General features: G+C 34.1%; 1 protein-coding gene across 3 annotated transcripts; it reads right to left on the bottom strand.

The window, feature by feature from the left end:
* Nucleotides 1-10,419: 10,419 nt before the first annotated feature.
* Nucleotides 10,420-20,166, bottom strand: LOC123564707 (monocarboxylate transporter 13-like). Of its 3 annotated transcripts, XM_053537357.1 has the most exons (6): nucleotides 18,248-18,299; nucleotides 17,673-17,762; nucleotides 16,419-16,588; nucleotides 14,359-14,502; nucleotides 12,621-13,435; nucleotides 10,420-11,040 (listed from the first exon to the last, which is right to left on the bottom strand). In XM_053537357.1, exons 2-5 carry the CDS (start codon nucleotides 17,681-17,683, stop codon nucleotides 12,846-12,848), a joined length of 915 nt encoding a protein of 304 aa, XP_053393332.1. In that variant the 5' UTR covers nucleotides 17,684-17,762; nucleotides 18,248-18,299; the 3' UTR covers nucleotides 10,420-11,040; nucleotides 12,621-12,845. The 3 variants fall into 3 exon arrangements, 2 of the variants coding, with proteins under 2 accessions (XP_053393332.1, XP_053393331.1); XR_008369958.1 differs by having other exon boundaries at nucleotides 14,142-14,502; nucleotides 17,673-20,166; XM_053537356.1 differs by having other exon boundaries at nucleotides 17,673-20,166.

Raw genomic sequence — 20,166 nt, forward strand, 5'->3', positions numbered from 1 at the left:
AAGTCCTGCCTCTTGATTTATTCGACGAAGGTTTTGTTTTATACGAATGTCACACAAGAAGAAGAACATTCCGTATACGAAACAAAAACAAAACACTAAATATGTAAGGAGATATAGAAGCAACATTTTTTATTTTTTCAAGTATGTGAAATAACTCGCTAAATTACTATAAATCCAAAAAAAGCAAAACTGTTTCTATGTTGCTATGGTAACGCATATGAAATGAAAGTTTAGAATTTTAGTTTTAGGAATTTTCTTGATACGAAATGAAACGAAACAGACATAATAGTTAGAGAATAAGCCAGGGTAGATGTATAAAATAAAATAATCTTATTTTTTAGAAGAGTTTTTGGTCGTCCTTACATGAAAGAGTTATCTCCCTTGTTTTTTGCACGATCATTCTGTCTTAGAATACAAAATAAAAATTCGTATCAAGAAGTTGGATCACTGTGTATTGTGACGACATACAATTTAAACTAAAATATATTGCAAAATAGTTTTCTATACCCCCATTCTAAATGATCAAATATCTTTTCAGCGGAAGTCTTAGATAGATGTAATAATCAATTATTTTGGGTTCATTACCGACGTCTGGTCATTATATCTTGGGGATTGTCTCGATGTGGTGATCATTTGCGCCAAGTTTCTTTAAAATCCTTCAAGCAGTTCAAGAGTTACAGAGCGAACGTGGAACAAAGTCATATGACCTTTGACCCCTAAATATGACCTTGACTGACCTTGAAGCGAGCCATCCAAAACATGCACTCTGCATGCTCGATGTGGTGAACATTTGTGTCAAGTTTCTTCGAAATGCTTCAAGGGGCTCAAGAGTTACAGAGCGGACACGAAATTGCGAACGGACGAACAGACGGACAACGGCGTCATAACATATATACGTCCCTTCGGGCGTACAAAATTTGTTGTACTTTTGTTAAATTGAATACACCATACAAAAGATGTATTATGCTCTTTTTTCTTTGAAATATTTAATCATTAGAGATATTTATTTAACTTCGAGTATATTTAACCTGTTCAGATATATAAAGCTAATGTGCATATAGAGCTATAGTCACAATTAAATTTCACCCGGTAATAGTTATATCTTTCATTAAAAAAGGGGCTTCCAATACAAATCATACAGGTAAGTGTGTAGTATTTCAAACCTTACGCATAGTGCTCTTTATAATAAAAACATGTTTACGTTTTTTAAACACAGATACTGTGCAGCAATTCTTCATATTTTCAAACATGAATGAGAAAACCAACATTGTGCGTTTGCGACCAGCATGGATCCAGACAAGCCTGCGCATCTGCGCAGTCTGGTCAGGATCCATGCTGTTCGTTAATAGTTTCTCTAATTCCAATAGGCTTTGAAAGCGAACAGCATGGATCCTGACCAGACTGCGCGGATGCGCAGGCTGGTCTGGATCCATGCTGGTCGCAAACGCACTATGTTGGTTTTCTCATGGCACGGCTCAAATTATGTTTCTTATACCCTGTATCGGCATGGTTTTGAAGTTTAGTTCTCTCCATTATGTAGTTTTTATTGTCATCAAAAACGATGGGTAGTACTGGTAACCTGGAAAAAAGGTTTTATTTCAGTATTGGTGTGTTATCCTTCAAACTTAGTATTAAACAAAACTGATTCAAAACTGATTCTGAATTATATTGATAAACAACTTGAGGAAATAACTCTCTAAATGTTTTGTGAGTTTCAGTATATATCACGTAGTCTCACCATACCATAAAAGTTATGCCAGAAATTATATCTAATCCGTGATGACACAGTGAATATTTATGGCTTTCTGACATGTTATTTTCAAACTATGTATATTTTTGTGCATTTCAGGTAGTTTCAGGGACAATTCGGGTAGTTATGGCAGTGTTGTTCTTACGATCTGTGCAATACAGGCAATTGCAGCCGTTTTCTTTGCAATTGCTTTAGTATACCGGCGCACTGATACTGCCAAAAAGAAGGCAAAGCAAACCAGACGTAATACTGTATTCTCCATCTCAGTGTCTCAGCTTTAAACTGACTGACATTTATCATTTTGCACTAAGCTATTGAAGAATTATTCTAGAGATTAAATATGCTAATGCCATGCCATATATCTACAGGATTGAGGCCGTTGAAAAACGATGTGTTGTGCTCAAAACATAGGTTCCATTTAGAGGTTAAATTCACATACATCATGTCCTTTCTTGTCTGCTCAATAACTCTTGGGCTTAGATGGATGTTATTATATCTTTGTACAGATGATCTGCGTAAGATCCCTACTCTGTCGGTAAGGTTGATATTTGCCAGTCAGCTGTATTATATAATCACAAACATTAGATTTACTTAGGCAAACAATGTTTTAGATATTACAAGTGACTGGATTCATTACTGTAAGGCACTGCTGTCATGCCGGTCCGAGAGTAATATTGTTATATTCTTCACAATAATCCTGTCGAAGCCTACTGGTATTGAGTAAATTTCTGAACGTGAAATTTCGTTAATGTTAAAAAAAACATACATATCCACAGGGCAGTATCCAAGTTTTGGCATTGTTTTATGTTACTGCTGAGAACACCATGGTTTTTATCACATGACTCTTATAAATATCGCCGGTCCATAGTCTGTGTCATTATCCAGTTTATTTTTCAAAGAAAATAGATTTAGAAGAAAGGATGAATAAGCTTGATGTCTTCAAGGAGAGTTTTGTCTCTTTTTTTATAATTTTTATAATAAATAGTAATATAACTACATAAAACAGAATCCTGTAATCCAGGCCGGATGCTGGCAGTATTTCCAAAAGCGGGCAGTATAAGTAGTTATTGGACCACTTGGTATGAGTCAGATGTCATTTTGACGTCATTTTACCATATGTCGTCACGATAAAAAAAATCATCGATATTTTATGTGATTAACAGATTAAATCAAGTAAACATTATAATTGTGTTTAGGTATGTGATAAACAACAATTCGTTAGATGGCAGTAAGGTTTAGCACTCCTGAACCTATTTTTGGCGCTCTTGCTACGCTCACATGCAAATATAGGTTTACACGTACTTATAACCACTTACGACTCGCCATTGCCGTTTAATAGTGTATATTATTATAAGTTTTACTATAAATAAGAACAACATTGCATAAGACGGAATCCTGTAACCCAAGATAATAACCGGAGTTCAGTAACCGTTACTGGACCGCTATGGGCGTATGAAATCGTTTTGACATCGTTTTATTATGTGTTGTCGAATTTAAAAGTTCGTTAACGTTGGTATTTTACATGATGAAATAATTTAAACGATCGAGAATTTTTTGTTTCGTTTACTAAAATGATTATAATAAACAACTCATTACACGGCCGTGACGAGGCTTCAATGGTTATTTGCAAACATAAGCCTATATTGGCACTAGCTACGCCTTCATGCAAGTATTTGTTTATTCGTGCTTATAAAGGCGCGTCATTGTATACTAGTAGACTGGAAAACCTGTGTTTACGACAAACTGGTAGCATTTTCCTACTTTTTTATTAAGATCGGAAGCAAAAATAGCATATCGAAAGACTGTTAGAATGTTATGAAAATAGATTCTTAAAATTAAACTTTAAGTAAATACAGATAAATTGATTATTATCTTCCATAGTAGGAGAATCGGCTACGCATAATTTTACTATTTGTGATTATGTAGGAACACGATCCTTAAGTACATATTTAGATTATTGTCACTGACTTTATACGATTCAGTTCGTGATTATACATGTTTAATGAACGCGTACATGTAATTTAAATAGCGCTGGAAAGTCCGCAATATTATCATAGATATTATCGTACATAAACAATTAGTATTGCATCTGAATATAACTTCTTTAAATTAGTGGTGTGCTGATAAATCCTATCGTCGAAGAATCCTGTTTAATTGTTGACAAATTATGACGATCGAAAATTAAGTAGTTTAGAGGTCTGAACCCGCCTACTGAACATAGTTGCCGATTCAGATAAGACATTTTCTCATTGGATAAACTTATCTAACCGACCAACCAACGCGTGGAATATGAAGCATCTGTATTGTTAGCTTATCCAACATGAAAGACAAGTATTTTCATGTACCGCAAGCGAAAAATAACCAATCGGCCGTACGGGCTCATTTGGTTAAAAGATGTCAACAGTAGAGACAAACCTAATAATGGAATTCATGTTAGAAAAATGTATTAAACCACAGCAAGGGGAGATGCCTGTTTGAAACAGGAAAATTCGCCCCACAGCGGAACCGACTGCCTGTGAGTGTTTTTGCTAGAATACAGCAAATAAGATGGGGATTTTTTTGTCTTTAATATTAATGGTATAACACTGACATCGATCACAAATGACTGAAAGTTGCTTTCAGTACATCAACGTCATTTACAACATCTAAAGTATTATCTTAAATTTCACTCCATGCAATACATTATGGACCTTTAATTGGACACGTATTTTTAATTTAAACAAGTCACACATTTAACATCAATTAATAAGAAAAAGCTGACGTTTTGTGCTAAACATTAAAGAATCTCTACCACGCTGATAATGTTATAGCGATTTAGACATAAAAAAATTCTAACACGACCAGCAAATAACCTACATACATGTAGAGCAAAGTCTATCTCGGGTTATTCTGCAATAAACTACTCGCGTGCAAAGACGTCATCCGATACAGATGCGTAGCGCGGTCGTAAAAAGTAGTTACCATTTTTTTCTAACACTGTTGATAATAGTATGTCGTGTTAGAATCGAAATAATAAGTTCCCAAGCGTGATTTAGAATAACGCGAGTGTTTCGTTCTTATGCGAAACAATATATCACGAAGGCCTTTCGTGATATATTCTTACGCATAAGAACTCAAAACTCGTAGCCCGGCTTATAAGTCATTCGATCTTGCACTTTTTAGTAGAGACAAGCCATGAACATAAAATGATTGAAGGTTATGTCAAATAGAAATCTGGATATGGAACACTGACTTTTCGCACCTTCTTTTGTCAGGGGCAGGCAACCCGTATAGCAGATATTTTCAGCAAATTTCTTTTTAAATCGTCATATTTCGCTCAATTTTTAATAAAACTTTAAGATTTTTGGGAATTTTATGTTTTGTGTTAGTATCTTTCTATTTATAGTATTAAAAGCAGGTTTACTCTCAAGTTTATTCATGCGCAACGACTTCCGTGTTTTTGATAAAAATGTTCTTAGTAGTTACATTTTTTAATGAATCTGACAAAATTGTTATATAATTTATCTTTATAGGAATGCAAAATTGAAATAATGTAAATAAATAATATATTTCAGAAAAAGACAAAAATATTCATTGTGGTTTATAAACAGCTATCGGTCCTTTTTTATCAAAATTACCGTAAAATGTTTGTAATATAATATTCATTTTTCAATTCAAAACTCTTAAAACAACACTTATTACACTTTTGTGACATATAAATCCGCGATCAAATATATCATTTTTCTGGGGAAAAAATTCAGTTAACGCAATTAAAAGGGAAATAATCGGTAAATGGAAATATAGTGTACGTCAGGAAAATGTATTGATATATAAAATACACAATTATCAGCTAGGAAAATGAATTTGGTTGTGTTAGAATCTGCGATAAACAACGGTTGACGTGCGGACCGGTAAAACAGCATTATGAAGTCCATTATGACGTCAAATGGTGGCATGACGTCCGGATTATTACTACTTGGATAAATGAAGCCCAGCAATATTTTATCATAAAATTTCAATGACCATGTAAGAATAAAAAATAAAGAAGGCCGTCGAGTGGTTTTTCACCTGATTTGTCACAGTTCAGAGCTCAGATGCGCAGGAATTGAACCAAAATGTTTTTAAAATATCTAATTAAAATGCGATATTTTTAACAACGTGATTTATATAAAGGCATGGGAGTGATCTGTTAAGTGAAATGTTTCTATAACTCTAACAAAGCTGTTTTACTCTTTGTAACGGCATGATGTGTGTATCATTCTGTATATTTTTGCAAATTTACGTAATAAAAGACATACTCAAATGAATAGTACTAAGTCGCGATTTATTGATTACATTAATCAAACTGTATTTTATCTGACATATGAATATTTTTAGATTGAAGGAAAATTGACATCAAAACATAATTTAATCACACAAAGCATGAAAAAGTCTTACAGAGTTATTATTGGCCTATCATCCTAAAGGTCTATGGCCATAGTTTAAAATAAAAATCAGCTAAATATATTCGTGTTTTAAATATTTCGAACGCATCAATGTAGTACATACAAAAATGGAAACTGCTAATTTGCTATTTATATCATATAAGTACATTTTTATTTGTCTTTCTTTAACATTGTTTACACTGATTCAGTTTTGTATTTCTTTTACTGTTTTCCAACTTACGGCGTATATTTATACTAGTATGCATCATCATGAAAGTGTCTTATGACTAATGTCCAGTGTAATCACAAAAGAATAACGTTCTGATATTTGCAGCCCCGTTTTGGAAAACCAATTAACTTCGGTAGAACTATTTATTTCATTTCATTTCATCAAATGCAATCGTTTTAGCGTACTAAGTTGTGTAAAAAATGCTTATGTTCATCTAACATTCCCTTTCATTAAGAAATAGACTGTGGTTTAGTGGTTCACATCTGGGTATGAAACATTCACACGCGCTTTAAATAAAAATCATTTATTACATACCAAAATATATATTTGCAAACCACGATGGTGATATGTACTTATAACTACTACTTGAAATATTCAGTCTAATTTAACATATTTTGGGAGTTGTACTTCTCGGGAACACTACAGCAAATGTATTAATGTGGTGTCGCAATGCATTTTTCCCACTGGTCACATCCGGTAACATACACATTTACCGCAATTGTTCCGCCTTTACGTAAAGTCGTAGTAATGGTACATAGGTTTATCGTTTATAATGCAGAAGCAATTTTAACATATACTAATGAGGAAGCCAGTCCAAATTGTAATGTACTTTGTTGACTTAGAAACATATGTAAAAGTACATTTATAAATATTTTGTCTACAGTTATACGAAAGACTAGCACAGTATTATCATCTCACTGGTGAAATGCAGTTTGATATAAATATGTTAAAGTCGCCACACTATAAGAAAACATTAAGCAACTATACATTTTTTTCTCATTAATTTATATGGTACAATAATGTATCTTTGACGGGTAAAAACACCCCAAAAATGTAATTTAGTAAGGAAATCGTTTCAAACTTGCGCAAATGTTCATTCATCAATTAAAAAGTATATTCGGATGAGTATTCATGAGCTCTGCATATCGTCTTGATGAGGTGACCATTTGACACAAGTTTCATGAAAATCCTTCAAGGGGTTTAGGAGATATAGAGCGGACACGAATGGACGGCTAAAACCTTTGACCTTGAGCCGACAAGACTGACTCATGAGTTCTGCACATCGTCTTGATAAGGTGACCATTTGACCCAAGTTTCATGAAAATCCTTCAAGGAGTTTAGGAGATATGGAGCGGAAACAAAAGTGTTACGGACAGACTGACGGAAGGACGGACGGAGACCATTCCTATAACCCCCACCACTCGTGGCGGGGGATTAAAAATGGAGTTCTAAACAAATGTTTTAAATGACTATAATAAACAATAAAATATGAGTTAGATACTTAAATAAATATATATTAAGTTTTTCTATTGAGCCGCTTCTAAATGGGTTGAGGCATTGATGTGAATAAAATTATTTGATATTGCATGTTTCAATTAGCTGTAATTTTGACATTTTACTAACAATATACTTTTCTAAATGAGTAAACATATGTGCGTGTAGTAATTTGAAATGTGTTTGAAAAAGTCTTAGTATTACGCTAGAAGATTTGGCAAGTGCATGTTGTCATACAGTTTACAGCTGTATGCAACATCGCGGTACAAATAAAATCTCGCTGACATATCACTACAAATATTCTTTAAGGGAATATTTCTTCTTTCAGTTTTATAAACGTTCCTTGCTTTTTAACAAGTAGAAAGGGTCTGCTTTTCTTAGTATTTTATATGCCATCTCTTAGCATTGTTCTTCATTATGTTATATCAAGTAATATATTGCTGCAAAAGTATAGAAAAGTGTTTAATTCTAATTAAGATCTACGTATGAATTGATTATTACATAAATACGAGGTTTAGTTCGTATCCACAAGAAAGAAATATACAACATTTAGAATGACCAAAACATGAAGCATCTCTCCCGTATGTGTGGACAAGATTAAAAAGACCCGAAAAGGCATTTATAGTCGGAAGAATTCTAAAGCGATATAATCTAATTATGATCACATGCTTCCTCTTTTTTATAACACTATTTTATAAAAATTTTGTCTTTGTTTGAAAACAGGATGTAAAGTTTACGAAATGTGAATGTCGTTTTAAATAATTTATCACTGTTCATACAAATTATTCCAAAAATAACCTTTTTTTGATATTTCTTAAAATAATGTAACTTTGAGAAGCTCTGAATAGCCTAATTGTTTTGTCACCAGATTATTAGAAATTTCGAAAAGGGCGATAAAATTTTATACGTTTCTGAACATGATCAAAATATTTTTACGAATTCAATAGTCCTAATGATGACGTCATAAAACAGTTTGTCCAGGCTTTCATGGTTGACTGATCCGAGTGTTCCATATCAAGAATTTATCTTCTGGTATTGTTCTTTAAGAAATGTATTATCTTAAGTCTCTACTAAAATGTGCAAGGTTCGGCCATATTTTAGGATTTATAAGCCGGGCTATCGGGTTATTCTACGATAAACCACGTTTGGGAACTTAGTATTTCTTAAATATATTTATTTAACGTTTTTCCTCCATTCGCCATTGAATAACAAGAGCACCGCAATGAGGAGCATAATACGCCCGAAGGTATGACCTTTGGCCCCTAAGTGTCACCTTGATCTTTAAGCGAGCCATCCGAAGCATGCGCTCTGCACGTCGTCTCGATGTGGTGAACATTTGAGTCAAGTCTATTCGAAATCCTTCAAGGGGTTCAAGAGTTACAGAGCGGACACATTTGACCCCTAAGTGTGACACTGACCTTGAAGCGAGCCATCCAAAACATGCGCTCTGCGTCGTATTAATGGGATGAACATTTGTGCCAATTTCTTTAAAATCCTTCAAACAGTTCAAGAATTTCAGAGCGGACACGAAACAACGTCATATGACCTTTGACCCTATGTGTGACCTAGACCTTGAAGCGAGCCATACAAAACATGCGCTCTGCACGTCGTCTTGATGTGATGAACATAAGTGTTATGTTTCTGCAAAATCCTTCAAGGGGTTCAAGAGTTACAGAGCGGACAAGACATTGCTAACGGACAGACAGACAGACGGACAGAGAACATTGATTAGATCCAAGCTAGATTACGGTTGTATTGTTTAATGATTCAGCAAGAAAGTCTTATTTACAAACTTAATGTAAGATAGCATTCATAATCAAGGTCTTCGTATTGATTTTGGCTCATGTAAAACACGGCCATTGGATGTTCATTTGTGGAAGCAGACTAACCTTTACAAACGCCTATAAAAAACTGCAATTTCCTTTGAGGATATAAATAGACTAATTTTGCTTTTGCTTCAGAGTTTAAATGGGTATTAATGACTTCATCTTTCTTGCGCAATGATACGAACAACAACCACGACGTCACAAAGTTATAAATAAATCGTCTCCCAATGTAAATACAATTCCTGATTTTATTTAAAATATCCTTACATCCAGGAAAATATCATACAGTAGTGTCGATTCAATTTTGCTGTATCTTAACCATCAGAAAAATCGTTAAATAAAATCTGTGGAAAGATCCTTTTGAAGCATAAAATGCAACCAAGCAAAATTATAGCAGAATTGGTTTGATTGAGTCTATTCATGAGAGGTAATGGAAAGTGCAACACCTCTCACGCCTCCTAGCAGCGGCTTAGCGGAACTCTATTACATAGATTTTGAATGGTCTCCAGGATCCTGAAGGATCAGGAAATATAACAAGACTGAATCCAAGTACAGGGAGACTTTTTACGGCCGCCACCAGACACTTCAAAATTGTTGTTGTGATAGGTAATAGAAACTGTAAAAAGATCTTTTGAAAGCATAGAATGCAACCAAGTAAAATAATAGTAGACTCGGTTTGACTGAGTTTGTTCATAATTTAGTGTTATTTTTCAAATGTTGTTCTTCACGTTTGAACAATCATTCAGGACGACGCATTTTTTTCCATGTTTTTGTAAATGACTTCAGATCTCGTGTGCATTATCGAGGAAAGTGTCATCTTTCATATTCTTGCACCAATGTTGTTTATATGAAAATAAACGTTTCTTCTCTTTAATTAATATACAAAAACGAAAGCCGTTGTGTATGGATGATCTTGAAAGCAAGCAAAACACAACAAAATATATTGAATACATATTTAGAAATGAACGAAACATTATATATAGTCAGTTTGAAAATGTCTATGTATCTGTCCCTGACAAGAGGAGGTATGAAAAAGTCACTGATCTATATCTAGACTTCTATTTTACATATGCTTCAGCGATTTATATAAATGGTTTGTCTCTACCTAAACTGCTGGCATATAAGCATAGCTACCTCGAGTCTGTACATGAGATGTAATGTTACTTGTCACTTGAAGATTGAATGACCTCTATGCTTCTGAATGACAAGGTAACATAACCGAGCTGACTCCAAGCGTTTTGTTCGCTTCTTATTGCAGTACTGGGTGCCTTATTTTCTTTGTTTGTCTTATCTTAAAAAAGGTGCTCCGAAGACAAATCAACAAAATTAGGATTGTCCCGATTCTCCCAAAACATCACTAAACTATGAACATGTGTTACTATTAATGAGTGCCTATGAATCCTATAGAATCTTCTGTTGATTTCTTTGCTTGCTTTTTAGCATTATTAATTCTTCTGTAGACAAGAGCAAGGGCAAAGAAAATCGCTGCAATCGCCTCTATTACACTGACTATAAGGACAATGCTTTCGTAAGTACCGGAATTGTCTCTCAGGCTGCCTGAAATGTATACAGATTAGTCAGCATTAGAAATGTAAGTGAGAAGAGGAAACCGTGTAAATATTTTATTGTCAAACTTATATTTAATAAATATGTGACAACTTTAAAATTACTGTATGTATTGGCACTTTTTTATTAAAAGAAGCAGATTTGTTATTCAAGCATGATAATAAAAAACTTTATTTTAAAAATATATTACAAATATTGAAAATTGAAATTCAGTGTAGATGAAACGCAATAATTAGATTTCATTCCATTATTTCATATTCCAATAGTTATAGAATCATTTTTACATTTTTTTGTAAAAGTTTTATATAAATATAATGGTAAGAATTATCTTTCTCATATTATGATATATGCATATATTCTTTTCAATAAAACCGCATTACTGAGTGTCATTGCACTGTAGTTTATTATTATAATTGTTATAATTATTACAATTATGAACTACTACTACTACTACTTCTACTACTACTACTACTACAACTACTACTACTACTATTATTATTATCATTATTATTATTATTATTATTGTTGTTGTTGTTGTTATTCTATATTCACACAAGGAAAATTTGTTTCTTTCAACTGCAGTGCACACATCTACACGGTCTAGTGGAGACCCCTGATGTACAAATTGCTCTCCGATTAATTCTTAATAATCATATAAGGTTGGAGCTGTTTATTGGACATGGGGGGACAATTTTATAGTAACCGATAATCAAACAATATCCAACATTATAACGCTGCTTCACTGTAATATGATGCCGTAGATACGTGGCCACAGAAACATTATACTGACACGTGGCTGACCAGTCCTGGTATCATCCTATTAATGCTTTAGCGCTTAGCGAGGAAGCTACTAGCATCACTTTCCAAGTCTTTTGTATGACACAGCCAGGGAGCGGTATCAACATCTTAATAAGAATATAGCATATTCATAGCCAAGTACAAGTTTGGTGACATCGTTAAGAAGAATGTACATGGTTTCAATGTACACCATTTACAAGTCATTTTAGCTACATGGCGTTAAATTTACTCGAATAAGCGTGCGATGTGCTGTTGCTAGGCGCAGTGTAGACCCTAATACTATCTCTGGCTAAAATCTAAATTTTATTCACAACATCGAGCCTGTAGTTGTTGAACGTTGAGAAAGTTCAAGTATATTCTGATAAGTTATTTCAATACAGTTTTGTAAAGCGATATAACACGTGCTTGCCTGACATAACTGGTACGTTAACAGCGTGCTGCAAAAACAATATAATGTTTAAAATGTAGGCATACATACATCTTGTGACAACAAAACTATGCCTGATAATAGGTAAGCCGGGTTCCGGTAAAAACAGGTTATTCTTAAATATTACACAAATAGCGAATCTGTCGAGACTTCGTGACTGTGTCAGGTAAAGCAGGATTTAGATAAATTGAGGTGCTAGATAGGCAAGGTTATTGTGATAGCGAACGCGTATATCTTAAAGACACGAAACGACTATGTCACGTACCTTTTAAGCATTGATGACTAAAACACTACATCTTCACAATACAAATTTTACGTTTTTATGATAAACGTAACTTGAACTTACCAAATATCGGGCCTGTTGTAGCAGATATTACACCTGTCATTGTAAAAAGTAGTCCTGATCCTACTGGGATAAATTCTGAACGTACTGTTTCCAACACAAGAATCAATTGTGCAGAAACAACTCCGCCGATTGCAAAGCCAGACAGACAAGTTCCTAACACATATAAAACATAGCTCTGGCCTTTATAGAGTAATAACTGCCCGACACAACCAGATAGAGTGGAAATTATAGGGTAAATAAAAGAATTGAATCCACGCTAAGCACACCCGGTACAAGTCTTGCGACAGTGTTAGCGATGTTGAAAAAGACAAATGTTAATAGTCCCCGAGATTTACTGAAACCTTTCCATCTACAAATATCAAGAATCATCCTCGAATATCCATTTATGCCAGTAATTGAAATAGCGGTGGCAAAAAGTAACAAAAGGTAGGTTGTGTTCACCATTTCTCTCAATGTTTGAAAACTGTTTATGATAAAATGTCCTTTATGTTTTATTGTGGGGAATGGTGCCTCAGCCTTTAAGTTTGTCTTAATTTTAGAATTCCTCGAAGACAATTCAACATCTTGAAGTGTGCTCCGATTCATCCAACATAATATGAACAATGGGAATGTGTTACTATAAATAGCTCCAAGGATTAGAAACGTCTCACTCAGATCAAACAATGTCATCAACCAGTTTAGAAAATACGGGTAGACCAATCCAGATAACGGGGAAGAAGCACTCAGCACAGCTAAAAGCAGAACTCTCTTTTTGCCTGTAAAAATTCTACCAACCATCACAACAGCACTGACATGTCCCATTGAAATTCCAACCCCTGAAATTACATTAAATATTACTATTCCATAATAAGAAAAACAAATACTAAAAGATCCTTTTTAAGCATAGCTTTGCATCTAAGCAACGAAATACATGTAGCAGACTGAGTATGTTCATGAGAGATAACGCGCACCCTAACGTCGGCTTAAGATGAACTCTATTGTAATACAAATAAACAATCAAAAGGACCGGATGATATAATAACATGGGAGAAATTTTTACCGCTGTGACACGGTCGTCAATAAAATCTGTGAAATGGTCTTTTGGGTGAATAAATCGCAACCCTGCAACATAATAACAGACTCGGTTTGATTGAAGTCTTTGATACACTGCTAAATATATGATTTATCTCTTTATTTACATTAACCTCTTCCATTTTAGAGTTATCTAATATGTGCGTTTATTTGAGTAACTTCCAAATGACAAGGCGGTCTTTAATTCACTCATCGTTCCTAGCGCTACGTGAAAATTCGTTCCATGCGAACAAAATGAGTCCACAGTATTTTAACAACTGAAAATTTAAATAAACATATGAGTAACGCATGGGATAAAGCTATATTTTAATTTCTAAGACAACTTGACTTAAATAATCACTATGTTTATTTTATATGTATTTACATTATTATCTTGTTAAAATTTCATATTTTAAATTTGAGTTTTCTTGTTGGACCTCTGTATACTGCATGAAGTTCTTTCTGACATACCGGTATTACTGAATGAAGAATTGAAGCGACACGGATCACATGACACATAAGCCCCTGATGTTAGAGCACCGAAAATTTTGTCTTACGTCACTGCTTCCTGCACATACATGATACCATACAAATGCGTATGAACAGATGCGGTCTGCTTTCAAAAAGCCTACCCGGCTTTAGCCATACACCAGTGCTTCGTCAAGGAGAAGCTTTAGTCACATCATACCTGATACAATGCCGATGCTTACGTATAGATGCCCTATTCTGGTAGCAAAGAAAGAGACACCAAAACCAAGTGGAACGAGTATACAAGATAGAAGCGTAACCAATGGGAGCCCTAGTTTAGTGATGAGAGCTCCGCTGACAACACCTGAAACGACGAAATATAACGTCGTTAAAACAAAATAGCACCTGCGGAAACTAACTATCTTTACTTTTGATAGTTTAACTCCCTTTCGTCTGACCATCACAAAAACCTGTTACTCGAGAATGTTATTTAATATTTGCATTTTCAGGTTACCAAATGGACTTCGAGTCCTATCAGATTAAAACAAATGAGGTTAAAGCTTAATATATTTGGAAGTATATAAAAATTTAAAAGAAGATTATCTGATAGCATAGAAAACCTCAAGCAAACTGACGACAGACTCAGTTTGATGTGTTCCCGTTTCAATGTATTTCTATAACTGCAAAACGGAACTAAATGACTGATCTTATGATTGTGGTCATCTTGATGACTTCAATAAACGTAATCAGTATGTTACCAAACACTTCTTCAATAGTGCTACCGTTAACATTTAATGCAAAACATGGACTGATTTTTTCCTATCCGAATTCGGAATTCGGAATTCGAAAACTGACTTTAACTGAAAAGCTATTCCCAAACTGTGAAGACGGTGGGTCCTGGAATGCTTCTAATTAACCGGTAAAATTTAAAAAGTGTTAAACGTGTTATTAAAAGAGCTTAAGAGACACGTTCCATGTTTGGTATTTAACCCATTTATAGCTGAATGCTGCGCTTTCATTTTCGTTGTGTGTGACGAAACAGGAAGGCTCCATGACCGCCTCTCGAACTTCGCTGAATTGTCATTTGTCTTTTGGTCTGTTTCGTCTTGCAGTATGTTTTTCTTGATGATGTACCTTCTTCTAAAGCATTGTGTACATGCATACACAATTCATTAAGTTTTGTTATTTCAAAATATTGTGTTTTAAATAAAATGCCTTTTGTAACCAAAGTGTTTCTTTTGTCATTGTTGTCTACTTGCTTTACCGAGTATATTTTGCAATTTTTTGTATATGCATTATTTACATAGCGCAAACGCAGACACACAGGACGCGAAATTCATCCTCTACTAGTACAGACACAGAGCGATCTGACCAGAGGGACAGAATGAGATAAAGCCCCTAGAACAGATAAGAGAGAAATCCTGTTTAGGTACAGGCCTGTCCGGCTAACATAGCCTAGCTCTTTGTGTGTAGATGAGTAGACAGTCTGGTTCTTTAACGTGTCCGGTGTATAGCACAGTCAAGCGTGTTACCACTAGACCACTGTCCCACCTATGAAGGCTGCGTGCCTTGTACATAGTTCTTCCTGTTGGATCTTTATGCTTTTTTGTTTGGGTTTGTTCATAGTAAGTAAAGGAAGTGCAACACCGTTCATGCCCCCCTAGCACGGACTTAAGCGGAGTCTGTTTTAAAAGTACATACACTCCATGATCAAAATTGACTAGAAATAATTACAATACTGAGTCAAAGAACATTGAAATTTAACGGCTGTCACACATAATTCTATATGTTTAAGAATATCTTTTGGAAGCATTAAACACATCCAGGCAAATTACTAGCAGAACAGGTTAGATTAACATGGACCATGCTTGCCTGCAACGAAAAGTTACTACAACAATGCTTTTAACATTAAAACGTCAATAAAATGAATTTGCGGACAATAATTCGGCAATAAGTATTGTTTAAACATAATTATTAACTGGCAAAAAACAGAGATACTACTTATCATTTTATAACATGTAGTTTAATAGTTTTTTTTTATCTCTGATGAGTGCCTCCGTACGTACCATTTTTACGTTGATGTCATTTCAAGTATAGAAGGCTTTGGTAGAATTTAAAAGAAAGAGGAAATTTCGATCTTTTGGCAGAAAAAGCAGACTTGTGATAAAAAACTCTTACATCTGTGTCCTTCCAAAGAAAGATCCTTTTAATATATTATTCTATTCAACTCGTTTGATTAATTCAATATGAAAAGATACTCATGTGAGGTCCTGTATTTACCAAAACTTAAAGTTACTCCAACAAGAAGTGATTGCAAAGTTGCAGTTGTTCTGCGATCTTTCTGGAATGTGCCCAGAAGCTCATCAAAGAAAGCTCCAAACGCAAATACGATACCGAATTCCATGAAGTCCTTCAGAAGACAGAAAACGAACACCAGTCCTCTGTTAACTCTGAAACAAATACAAATCAAAGGTTGAACGGAAAACTGTCGTATTTGATATAAATATTTAACAAAAAAAGTTTAAGGACTGTTTTCCGTTCAGATCTGGAAAATGTTACAATTCTTAAAAGTTTGCAGAGTATTACTGATGTTTTATTAAGGAAGAACACCATTTCGTTGTTGACATGACTAATAACAAAAATCTTTTAATATATACTGTATGTATTTCAATGTAAAGCGCTAGTGAAACGTTGTTAAATCTTTAAAATGATTGTGCGGTTTCCACACTTGATCAACATTTTCTTCATTAAACATATTAAACAAAATAGTTTACATTTTCATGTACCACTAATGATCAAATTATATCTTGTATTCAATCAGTGATAGAGAACCTATACTATTTAACTTAATCAGGCAAGTACCTACAGCTATTGTCGGGGTAAAACAAATAAGCCAAGTGTGTAGTTATCACTTTTTGAAAACACCTATCAAAGTTCAGAATTATCAAAAATTATTTTTCCTGTAGTATGTAGCCAGCAACATATTCGTATTTTAGATCTGACCTTTAACCCCTTCTATACGATTTTAATGAGTCACAATTACCCCGTAAAGGTTACTTAAACGAGGTCAGTTAGATGGCTTTCCTACATGACGAGCTCGAAAAAACACCGATTAGAGGTAATTATTGATAGAAAGTCAACAACCATAATGAGTCATTGCATAAGTGGCTGATAGATCCGTAAAACAAATATTTCTGTATAGGAATGATATAATTGTACAAATACATTACCTGATAACCATGATAAAGCCGTAACTATATAAACTTACTTTTGACCTGCCAAGAACATATTCCTAGTTTAGATCTTACCTTAAAACCCTTCCTATATTATTTAAATGAGTCAACGTTGACCCCGTAAAAGTTACATTAACCAGGCAGGTTCGGTGGTGTTCTCAGATGATGAGCTCGAACAAACACCGATTAGAGGTATGTGATAGGAAGTCAGCAACCCTAATGAGTCATTGCATAAGTGGCTGATAGATCCGTAAAACAATTATTTCTCTATAGGAATGATATAATTGTACAAATACATTACCTGATAACCATGATAAAGCCGTAACTGTTTCCTTATTGTATTGTCTCTCAATGCTTACGTCTGGCACATAATCCCGTCCGCTTTTTTTTTCTATAAAATAAAGACGCACTGATCAAGTTTATGTTCTATGCATGGCTTACTTTTGTTTTGGAAAATTCACAAGAATAAGATGTGAAAGCTAGGTGTACCACTCAAAAGGTGCATAATTTCATTTGCCGTTTTATGTTTTTTTACTGCTAGATAATCATGTGTATTATAAGTTTCAGTCGTTTGCCTTTCGAGTCCGATTTTTGTAATTTCATCACGGAACTCTTTCGTCAGATGTTAAATTATCCTTAAATTCGGTTTTTGACAGGAAGGGTTAGACAAGTTGTATAAATAAAAGGTGGTATCTTTTCCTGCACATTCCTGAATATCATACAGAATACCTATATTTTCATTGACTATAATTCGCACTGAATATCATTTTGTTATGGATAAGCGGATGACACTGAATCTTATACACAAACTTTTACCATAATTACAATTTGAAAGTAATTAAATCCCTTTAGCACAAAAAGTTAAATTTGATAAACCAAGTTTTAAATATTCTGATAGCAGTTTTATATAACCAGTTTTCGTAGTGTTTACATTATAATGTCCAATAAGGCTTTTAATTTTATGTTTAGAAAAGGTCTTCAAATGAAGTGTGAGCATGATTTTGCATAATTATATGGTTAGAAAACAAAATCAAATGCACACGAACGTGTACGGTTAGGGTCATAAAGGGAGGTAATCAAAAGCAATAGATTGAACAATACTTTCTACTATGTGAATCAGATATTACAACATTTGACTTATGTTCACAAAACATATTGGAAATAGGATTTAACAAGAAATTATTATATCTTTTGTTCATACCTAAAACTGTGGTAGCTATACTACAAGCAAAATTAATATGACCCTTTAAAATTCAAGTGCAACTGATTACAATCTATTTTAACATACATTTTACCAGGTCTTCTGGATGAAATTCTGCTTGGCAAAGTCACGTAACAAGAAATAAAGTGTACAGAGAAACAGCATAAAATTTTAAGCGCGTTGTAACTCGGTTCCTGTAGTTCAATTTGGCGAAAGACAGCAGAGATAATCTACTAAGTCGATATTTTTCTGGTTCTTGATTAGTGTAGTCAGCAGAGCATATAAGCGTTAGCTTCATATTAACGCGGCGTGCACGTATAAGCATATACATATGGACGTATATATCTAAGACTGAACGCATATTTCTATACGTGCACGTGTATTTCGGAATGTGCGCGCACAAGCGAAGCAGACTTGCGACCTAAATTATACACCACAGAGGAAATCGTTGTAAACTATGAACATTAAATATGTGGTGTGTCTCAGAAAAATACAGGCATAGCCTATTGGAGTTTTGACAAATGACAGTCGGAAATGGCTATACACAAGAGGGTTTACAAATTACATCTCCGGAAAAACAGGTAATGATATACCTTGTCACAGAAGAGCCTTTAGATTACTAATTCAGAATTATAGTGATAAACGATGTTCACAGTGGCGAAGTCGTGGGCAAATACTGACCAAAACAGTACGGCAAAACATGACGTCGATTTTCCGATTCAAACCAACCGTTTCGGAGGAGTTGTCAACAAGGAAAATCGGTTTGTCTTCACTTTGTATCAAATGTAAATGTTCCACCAAAGATAGTCCAACTTTCTGTTTCCATGCATGAGCATATTTATCAATGCCTTCGTTTGTTAATGACGGCCTGACAAATGAGACCAAAAAGACATTATTACTGCGGATAGAATTTCTAAATTTTAGTTTCCAAATTTTTCTCAATAATCAGCTAATCTGTCTGGTAGAAATCTCGTTTGCACATTATATCTTCTAATCATATGGGTCGGTCAAATAAAAAAAGCGAAATTTTCGACGCATTGTGTGGGAGGTATTTGAAAATGATGTGTAGTACGGAGTTTTCTCGCACTGATGAAAATGGTAGGAAAAACGGAAAAAATGTTCCTAAACCATTCTTTTGACTGAATATTGTCTCTTTCGGATATTCATGATATTGCATTCAGTACTTAAGGATGTACGAGCGTGTTTTTTTTCAGGATATCCGCCATTTTGAAAAATGTTTCTCCGAATAGTGCTTTCTAACAAAAGTTTTGCCAAAAATTAATCATACATAATTAAAATATGGCTAATAATGTACCATTTAAGCAAACAGATTCTACTGTTTGCGAAAAAAAATTTGTCACCCTTATTTTTGGCTGGTATTGATGTAAGATTTACAATGGGGTAGGGGTAGGTAATGTCAAATATCTATTAAAGTAGATTAGGTTTGGTTTTGAAATTTTCCTGACAGATACATATAATGATGAGCAATAATTGAAATAAAAGTTTTCAAGATAGCACATTATATTATCTAGAAAACATATGTTAAAACAAAAAGAACATCAAAATTCACCAATTTTCAACAGTTTTTTCTTAA

Source organism: Mercenaria mercenaria, chromosome 2, assembly GCF_021730395.1.
Source record: "Mercenaria mercenaria strain notata chromosome 2, MADL_Memer_1, whole genome shotgun sequence".
Classification (NCBI taxonomy): Eukaryota; Metazoa; Mollusca; class Bivalvia; order Venerida; family Veneridae; genus Mercenaria; species Mercenaria mercenaria.